This window comes from Colobus angolensis, unplaced genomic scaffold (assembly GCF_000951035.1).
Source record: "Colobus angolensis palliatus isolate OR3802 unplaced genomic scaffold, Cang.pa_1.0 Scaffold169, whole genome shotgun sequence".
NCBI classification, from domain to species: Eukaryota; Metazoa; Chordata; class Mammalia; order Primates; family Cercopithecidae; genus Colobus; species Colobus angolensis.
Genome location: NW_012114810.1, coordinates 697,604 through 707,167, shown reverse-complemented (window position 1 = coordinate 707,167; position 9,564 = coordinate 697,604). Strand labels below are relative to the sequence as shown.

Below are 9,564 nucleotides of genomic sequence, written 5' to 3'. Positions count from 1 at the left end.
AGGATGGTCTCGATCTCCTGACCTCATGATCCACCCGTCTCAGCCTCCCAAAGTGCTGGGATTACAGGCTTGAGCCACCGCGCCCGGCCTTTTTTTTTTTTGAGATGGAGCTTAGCTCTTATTGCCCAGGCTGGAGGGCAATGGTGTGATCTCAGCTCACCGCAGCCTCCGCCTCCCAGGTTCCAGTGATTCTCCTGCCTCAGCCTACCAAGTAGCTGGGATTACAGGCACGTGCCACCATGCCCGGCTAATTTTGTATTTTTAGTAGAGACAGGGTTTCTCCATGTTGATCAGGCTGGTCTCGAACTCCCGACCTCAGGTGATCCGCCTGCCTCAGCCTCCCAAAGTTTTGGGATTATAGTCGTGAGCCACCGCGCCCGGTCCCAAGCTGCTTTCTATTATTTAATATTTAGCAACTTGATTGTAACCCTAGCTCCCAGCTTACCAGTGTGCAGGGCAGTTCATGGGCTTGAGGGCGAGTATATCTGCCGTATGCCTGGTAGAATCATCACTCTGGGAGCTGGCAGGCCTGTCAGAGCCTGGGGGCTGCACAGCAAACATGTCTTCCTGATAATGCTCCCAGTGCCCTGACTGTTCCCAGAGTTTAGTAGAAAACAGTGTGGGAGTTTTCACCTCAGAGAAACCACGACGGGCATACTCAGCCTGGAGTGGAGGGTACAGAAATGAAAGGTCAGAGTAACTGGAAGGAAACCAGGTAGGGTGTCAGTTGTGTGATCTTCCTGGGCCCTCAGGCCATGCTGATTGCAACCACAACCTATTAAATACCATGTCCCATCTCTATGCTCCCCAACTGCAGACCACACAATTGTAGTATTAAAGGTCACCAGCACTTTCAATATTTATGGTTATGATTCCAAACCGCCCCCCTCTTTTTTTTTTTCTCTTCAAGACAGAGTCTCACTGTATCACCCAGGCTGGAGTGCAGTGGCTCAATCTCAGTTCACTGCAACCTCCCCCTCCTGGGTTCAAGGGATTCTCCTGCCTCAGACTCCCCAGTAGCTGTGGCTACAGGTGCTGCCATCACACCCAGCTAATTTTTTGTATTTGTTTTAGTAGAGACGGGGTTTTGCCATGTTGGCCAGGCTGGTCTCAGGTCATCTTCCCGGCTTGGCCTCCGAAAGTGCTAGGATTACAGGAGTGAGCCACTGTGCCCGGCCCCAACCCCCATCTTTTAACACAAACACCTTAGCTTCTTCTAGGCCCTCAGCCCCACCGTGGTCTTCTTTCCTCTAGACCTGGGTCCCCTTACCCTGATAAATGCCACTAGTGCATTATACACCCTCGTCCCTCGTGGCAGGAAGAAGCAGCTCCCAGGGCTCAGTTCATGGAAGAAGAAGAGCTCCTGTTCCTGGGGTCAGGAATAGCAATATTGGGTCACTTCAAGGGCAAGGAGGTGGCTTTGGAACTCAAAACAACTGACGGAGCTGCTCAGTCTATGTGACTGAATCTGCTCCCAATTTCATAATCAGGTTGCGTCATCTCTCTCCAGCCCTTATCACCATCCCTCCCTATCTTCCCAATCTCTGTACCTTCCCAATGCGCCGGTGGTCCCGCAATTCTGCTTCCTCCCTCCATGCTTCCCAGGCCCTCAGCAATTCTGTTGTGGGGAAGGAAATCCCTGACACTCTCTGCAGTGTCTCTGGCGCCCCTGAAGACCTCCATAAGGATGATGAGTTCTGTGTGAGGACATAGGGGATCAAAGGAAAGATGAGGACTGAAGGCCCCCAATCTTTTTCAAGACTCATATGATACTCTCAGTGTTAAGTGTCACAGGTATGCCTCTTGACAACAATCCCACCAGTAGGACGAACACCTCCATCCTCTAGACACCTTTCTTCTAGATTACAGTGTTGAAATTGCCTGACTCTTGATTCCTACATCCAATCTGGTCAAGTCTAACCTTACCTTGCCATCTCTTTTTCTCCCCATTCTTACTACCCCTTTACTTAGTTCCTTCCCATTCTAATCAATGACTGTTTAGAGGAGTAACCATAAGCTCTGGTCAAATGTCACTTTATTCCTCCATTTATCAATATCCTATACAGCTGCTAGAAAAGTCAGTCTTCTATACCATATCCCATTCCTGGCCACATGAAATCCAAAAGCCTGTGCCTGCTGTCTTCTTTAACAATACTAATGAAAGGCCGGGCACGGTGGCTCACACCTGTATTCCCAGCACTTTGGGAGGCTGAGGCGGGTGGATCACAAGGTCAGGAGTTCGAGACCAGCCTGACCAACATGGTGAAACCTTGTCTGTACTAAAAATACAAAAAATAGCCAGGCGTGGTGGTGCGCGTCTGTAATCACAGCTATTCAGGAGGCTGAGGCAGGAGAATCGCTTGAACCTGGCAGGTGGAGGTTGCAGTGAGCTGAGATTAGGCCACTGCACTCCAGCCTGGGCAACAGAGCGAGACTCTGTCTCAAAAAAATAAAAATAAAATAAAATAAAACTGTTAAACAGTACTAATGAGAAACAGCCTATACGTGTGTGTATGTGTGTGTGTATCTATCTGTCACCCAGGTTGGAGCGCAGTGGAGCGATCTCGGCTCACTACAAGCTCCGCCTCCTAGGTTCACACCATTCTCCTGCCTCAGCCTCCCGAGTTGCTGGGACTACAGGCCACTGCCACCACACCCAACTAATTTTTTGTATTTTTAGTAGAGATGGGGTTTCACTGTGTTAGCCAGGATGGTCTCGATCTCCTGACCTCGTGATTCACCCACCTCAGCCTCCCAAAGTGTTGGGATTACAGGCGTGAGCCACTGCGCCTGGCCCCTATATGTATCTTTTTTGAACCAGAGTCTTACTCTGCTGCCCAGGCTAGAGTGCAGTGGTGCGATCTTGGCTCAATGCAACCTCTGCCTTCCAGTTCAAGCGATTCTCCTGCCTCAGCCTCCTGAGTAGCTGGGACTACAGGTGCACGCCACCATGCCCAGCTAATTTTTTATTTTTAGTAGTGATGGGGTTTCATCATGTTGGCCAGGCTGGTCTTGAACTCCTGAGCTCAAGTTATCCACCCAACTTGGCCTCCCAAAGTGTTGGGATTACACGTGTGAACCACTGCACCTGGCCAACAGTCTATATTTTATTTTATTTTATTTTTTTTGAGACAGAGTCTCGCTCTGTCGCCCAGGCTGGAGTGCAGTGGCCGGATCTCAGCTCGCTGCAAGCTCCGGCTCCCGGGTTTATGCCATTCTCCTGCCTCAGCCTCCCGAGTAGCTGGGACTACAGGCGATCGCCACCTTGCCTGGCTAGTTTTGGTATTTTTTAGTAGAGACGGGGTTTTACCGTGTTCGCCAGGATGGTCTCGATCTTCTGATCTCGTGATCCGCCCGTCTCGGCCTCCCCGAGTGCTGGGATTACAGGTTTGAGCCACCGCGCCCGGCCGTCTATATTTTATAGCACTTTTTAACTTTTCCTTTCTCCTGCATTAGTTGTTTTTCATTATCTTTTATTTATTTATTTATTTTTGAGATGTTGTCTCGCTCTGTGGCCCAGGCTGGAATGCAGTGGCACAATCTCAGCTCACTCTAACCTCTGCCTCCTGGCAGAGTTCAAGTGACTCTCCTGCCTCAGCCTTCTTGGTAGCTGGGATTATAGGCGTAGGCCAGCACACCCAGCTAATTTGTATATTTTTAGTAGAGATGGGGTTTCAACATGTTGGCCAGGCTGGTCTCGAACTCCTGACCTCAAGTGATCCGCGTGCCTCAGTTACCCCAAAGTGCTGGGATTACAGGTGTGAGTCACCACGCCCGGCCTGGTTTTCATTATTTTTACGATGTGAATTTACTGGTAGGACAAAAAGGAATTAATAGGCTCATTTTATAGATGGGGAAAATAAGTAAGATTTATCCAAGGCCACTGCACCATAGGGTTTCGCCATGTTGGCCAGGCTGATCTCAAGTGATCCACCCACCTTGGCCTCCCAAAGTGCTGGGATTACAGGCATGAGCCACCATGCCCAGCCTAAGTTCAGAGCTTTTTGCTGTACACTTCTGCATTTCCCCTTGCTCCCTTGCAACTCATCCCATTCCATCTAGTAACTCATCTTGTCCAGAACAGTATTTTCCTTTCTTTTTTTTTTTTTTTTTGAGATGGAGTTTTGCTCTTGTTGCCCAGGCTGGAGTGCAATGGCATGATCTTGGATCACCACAACCTCCACCTCCCAGGTTTAAGCGATTCTCCTGACTCAGCCTTGCGAGTAGCTGGGATTACAGGCATGTGCCACCACGCCCAGTTAATTTTGTATTTTTAGCAGAGACAGGGTTTCTCCATGTTGGTCAGGCTGGTCTTGAACTCCCGACCTCAGGTGGTCCACCCACCTCGGATTCCCGAAGTGTTGGGATTACAGGTGTGAGCCACCATGCAGAACAGTATTCTCATAAAAAGCATGCCCTTCACTAAAGGTATTCTCCCTGTGCCTGTCAAATGGTGTTCATCTTCCTCCTGGACCACGCCCCCTCTCTCTACGACCCTTCCCTGTATGACCCATCCAGCTTGCTCACACCCTCCTTCTCCACCCCCCTTTAATAATGACATCATATTAGGGCATCTGAATTGGCTTCTGGGCCCTAGCAGGCTGTCCAGTATGTGCCATCAAACTGGGGTTTTTAGAATGTGGAGACAAAGTTTCTTTCTCCTGTATTCCCTGCTTAGCTTATGAGAGTAAAGAAAGGGCTCACAGGGCCAGGCGCAGTGGCTCATGCCTGTAATCCCAGCACTTTGGGAGGCTGAGGAGAGAAGATCACTTGAGATCACCCTGGCTAACATGGTGAAACCCTGTCTCTACTAAAAATATAAAAAGTAGCCAGGTGTGGTAGTGCGCACCTGTTATCCCAGCTACTCGGGAGGCTGAGGTAGGAGAATCGCTTGAATCTGGGAGGTGGAGCTTCCAGTGAGCCGAGATCATGCCACTGCACTCCAGCCTGGGCGACAGAGAGAGACTCAGTCTCAAAAAAAAAAAATTTTAAAAAAGGGCCAACAGAAAGGATCACCTTCAGATTCTCCTGCTCATCCCAGTGAAAACAGGAATGCTTTTTTTGTTTGAGATGGAGTCTCACTCTGTTGCCCAGGCTGGAGGGCAGTAGCGCAATCTCGGCTTACTACAACCTCCACCTCCCAGGTTCAGGCGATTCTCCTGTCTCAGCCTCCTGAGCAGCTAGGACTACAGGTGCACACCACCACGCCCAGCTAATTTTTGTATTTTTAGTAGAGATGGGGTTTCACCATATTGGCCAGGCTGGTCTCAAACTCCTGACCTCATGATCCACCTGCCTTGGCCTCCTGAAGTGCTGGGATTACACGTGTGCGCCACCATGACTGGCTGAAAATAGGAATCTTAACCTAACTCTGTTCCACAACTGACCGATAGCAGCTTCAGTCCTCCAATCTGTCCAGTATGCCGAAGGTGGGGGCCCTGGCAAAGGTCAACCAATGTGCCACACCTGGGAGAAAGAAGAGGCCAGTTAGTGATTTTCAGAATCTTTAGCTTCTAGCTTTCTCCCTCTCATGGTCTGCAGCTGACAGAAAGAGGTGAACAGAAAGGAACTGTCCTACTGAGAGAGGGCAATGGCAGATAAAAATCCATTCTCCAGCAGGGCGCAGTGGCTCATGTCTATAATCCCAGCACTTTGGGAGGCCAAGGCGGGCAGATCACGAGGTCAGGAGTTTGAGACCAGCCTGGCCAATATGGTGAAACACTGTCTCTACTAAAAATATAAAAATTAGCCAGGCATGGTGGTGCGCGCCTGGGGTTCCAGTTACTCAGGAGGCCGAGGCAGAAGAATTGTTTGAATCCGGGAGACAGAGGATGCAGTGAGTCGAGATCATGCCACTGCATTCCAGCCTGGGCAACAGAACGAAACTCTCTCTCAAAAAAAAAAAAAAAAAAAAAATTAGCCAGGAGGCATGGTGGCACATGCCTATAATCCCAGCCACTCTGGAGGCTGAGGCAGGAGAATGGCGTGAACCTGGGAGGTGGAGCTTGCAGTGAGCTGAGATCCGGCCACTGCATTCCAGCCTGGGCGGCAGAGCGAGACTCTGTCTCAAAAAAAAAAAGTTTTTTTTGTAGAGACGAGGTCTTACTCTGTTGCTGAGGTTGGTCTCAAACTACTGGATTCAAGTGATCCTCTCAGCTCAGCCTCCCAAATTGCTGGGATTACAAGAGGAGGCTACCACGCCCAGCCTTTTCTTCATATCTTCAGCCCCCTCACTGACAACTCTCCTCTTCTCCACTCTCATTTCAGCAAATGATCCTGCCTCAGGAAGAATTCAGATAATTGATTCCATGGGATGGGAAGAGCCTCAACTTCCTGTCACCATGCCAATAAACTTCCTTGCATCTACCTTCAGTCTTTCCTTCCACCCTGGATACAATGGCAATGGTGATCCCTTCTATGAAGTTTTCTCAATCCCACCTTAAACCTCTCCAGGAACTTCCCTTTACTACAACTTCTTTTATAAATTCAACCTCTCCCTCCAAACAGACTTCCTCTCATCATAGCATTTATTTTATTTTTCATGTATGAAGTCTCACTCTGTCGCCCAGGCTGGAGTGCAATGGTGCGATCTCGGCTCACTGCAACCTCCACCTCCTGGGTTTACAGGTGCCCGTCACCACACTGGACTAATTTTTGTATTTTTAGTAGAGATAGGGTTTCACCATGTTGGTCAGGCTGGTCTCAAACCCCTGACCTCAGGTGATCCACTTTCCTCAGCCTCCCAAAGTGCTGGGATTACAGGCATAAGCCACTGCACCCAGCCTGTTTTATTTTTATTTTTTGGGACGGAATCTTGCTCTGTCACCTAGGCTACGGTACAACGGCGTGACCTTGGCTCACTGCAACCTCCGCCTCCCAGGTTCAGCGATTCTCCTGCCTCAGGCTACCGAGTAGCTGGGACTACAGGTGTGTAACACCTCACCCGGCCAATTTTTATATTTTTAGTAGAGATGGGGTTTTCCCAAGTTGGCCAGGCTGGTCTCGAACTCCTGACCTCAAGTGATCCACCCACCTCGGCCTCCCAAAGTGCTGGGATTACAGGCATGAGCCACTGCACAGGCCTCATTTATTCACCTTCTAACCCCACCCTCAGGCCCTACTTTACTGAAAATGGTCCTTTAAAATCCATCAGCCTTTTTACTAAATCCAGTGGACATTTTTCAGTCCTTTTTTTCCCTTGACTTCTTTTTTTTTGAGACAGGGTCTCACTCTGTCACCCAGGCTGGAGTACAGTGGGGCGCGATCTTGGCTCACTGCAGCCTCTACCTCCTGGGCTCAGGTGATCCTCCCATCTCAGCCTGCTGGGTAGCTGGGACCACAGGCATGAGCCACCGCACCCGGCTAATTTTTTTTTTTTTGGTAGACACAGGGTCTCCCTATGTTGCCCAGACTGGTCTGCCGTGTGTTTTTATGGCTATCCCCAGCCTCTGCCTACACTGTTCTGGTCTGCCGTGTGTTTTTATGGCTATCCCCAGCCTCTGCCTACACTGTTCCCTCCTGAAACACATCTTTACTGGGCCAACACTCACCTTTCAGATTGGAAAGTGATTCCTGCAGGAAACCTTTTGTAACCTCCCGGAGTAACGCTAATCCTAGCTAACGTGCTCTCTTGGTACCTACACAGCATGGATCTCGCAGCACTGACATGGCCTATTTAACTCCAATAGCCCTCACTAGATTGCAAATGCCAAGAGGGCAAAAAATATCTTGTTTTTCTTTATATCCTACATAACTTAAAAAAAAATTTCTTTGTGGCCGGGTGCGGTGGCTCACGCCTGTAATCCCAGCACTTTGGGAGGCTGAGGCGGGTGGATTGCCTGAGGTCAGGAGTTCGAGACCAGTCCGGCCAACATGGTGAAACCCTGTCTCTATTAAAAATACAAAAAAATTAGCCAGGTGTAGTGGTGTGCACCTGTAATCCCAGCTACTCGGGAGGCTGAGGCAGGGGAATTGCTTGAACCAGGGAGCTGGAGGTTGCAGTGAGCTGAGATCACGCCACTGCATTCTAGCCTGGGTGACATAGTGAGACTGTCTCAAAAAAAAAAAAAAAAAATTTGTATCTATTAAATATTTACTAAAACAAAGCAAAAAATAAATACAACAATAACCAGGGTCCCAAGCTTACCTTAGGTCCATAGAAGGCACCATCTCCAGAGTTGAGGTCCCAGGGTTCTCCAAATTCCTTCAGGGCCTGTTGAAGGACCTTTGAAGGAATGAGACAAGAGTGGAATAGAATACATCATCTTAGACTTCAAAAGCAACACATCTGGTCAGTCCCCAACAAATGATCCACTCACCAGATGCCTGAGAACCTTGGTTACTGTATTCTCCACTCCTTCCCACCAGAGAGTGGTTTATCTGCCTCTATTTCTGTACCTCCTACTCACCTGTTCGGCCTGGTCCCAAAGGCAAGGGTCCCCCAGGAAGCCAGATGGCCGGGTGGACAGTGCCAGGCGGAAGGAGAAGCCAAGAACGGCATAGACGGAACGGAGGAAATCAAGACAGCTTTGGATCTCTGCTTCCAGCTGGGGGCAGGAAATATGGGTCAGTGAGCTGTGAGCCAGCTAGAGATCAGGGATGCTGGCAGTTTGAGGAAAACAAAGGGCAAAAACAGAAACGAAGCAGAAGCAAGCTAGGGGTAGAATGTAGCTGAATTATAGTACATACAGGGGGCAAATAAAGATCAGGGGTTTGCAGGTTCATAGGGAGAAAGGTGGTTTAGAAAAGCTTTGGTGGAGCCAGGGAAAGGCCACCTGATCTGTTGTACAGAAGATGTGAGCGTCATCCTGCTGGAAGCACCGCAGTCGGGTCAGTCCCCCCAGACCACCAGAGGCTTCAGCCCGGTGTAGGGCCCCAAAGTCAGCTAGTCGCAGGGGCAGTTCCCGCCAGGATCTGGGCCGGTGGGCGAACATCAGGCTGAGGTTGGGGAGCAGAGGGGTCAGGGCCATAGGGAGGACTAGCCCCCGAAGACTGCTCCTCCACCCAATCTGCTTGCCTACCTTCTCTGCACCATCTGCTATAGCCCTCTCCAACCTCAGCACATCCTCCCACTGAGTTCTGTCAATCCCACTCATCACAGTCTGAGCCCTGCGGTTCAAAAGTGGATTTCTCAGTAACACAATAACAGACATCATTTACTGTTTCCCTGTTCTGTGGTAGTCACTGAGCTGAAGGAGGAGCCTTAGATAGCAACTTTAAGGAGACTGAGACCCAAAGAGGTAAAATGAGTTTCCCAAATTCACACAGTTAGCTAGGGGGAAGATTCTAGGCTCAAATCAGGTGTCCCAATATTCTTTCCAAGGTACTTCCTTTTTTTTTTTTTGAGACGGAGTCTCGCTCTGTTGCCCAGGCTGGAGTGCAGTGGCGCGATCTTGGCTCACTGCAAGCTCTGCCTCCCCAGCTCACGCCATTCTCCTGCCTCAGCCTCCCGAGTAGCTGGGATTACAGGCGCCCACGACCACGCCTGGCTAATTTTTTGTATTTTTAGTAAAGACGGGGTTTCACCGTGGTCTCTATCTCCTGACCTCACAATCCACCCACCTC

At 49.7% G+C, this 9,564-nt stretch overlaps 1 protein-coding gene and 1 long non-coding RNA gene across 2 annotated transcripts in view; both read right to left on the bottom strand.

The window, feature by feature from the left end:
- The window catches only part of TARS2 (threonyl-tRNA synthetase 2, mitochondrial (putative)), a 17,305-nt gene that overhangs the window by 4,932 nt on the left and 2,809 nt on the right, over nucleotides 1–9,564 (bottom strand). The window contains exons 4-6 of the mRNA XM_011937955.1: nucleotides 8,775–9,108; nucleotides 8,409–8,546; nucleotides 8,147–8,224 (exon numbers count right to left, since the gene is read on the bottom strand). Of these exons, the coding sequence (XP_011793345.1) occupies nucleotides 8,147–8,224; nucleotides 8,409–8,546; nucleotides 8,775–9,108 (550 nt within the window). The remainder of the gene's footprint in view (nucleotides 1–8,146; nucleotides 8,225–8,408; nucleotides 8,547–8,774; nucleotides 9,109–9,564) is intronic.
- On the bottom strand, nucleotides 446–5,691 carry LOC105508837. Its single transcript, XR_001001344.1, has 4 exons — nucleotides 5,388–5,691; nucleotides 1,551–1,697; nucleotides 1,271–1,369; nucleotides 446–663 (listed from the first exon to the last, which is right to left on the bottom strand). It is a non-coding gene; the product is annotated as an uncharacterized LOC105508837 (long non-coding RNA).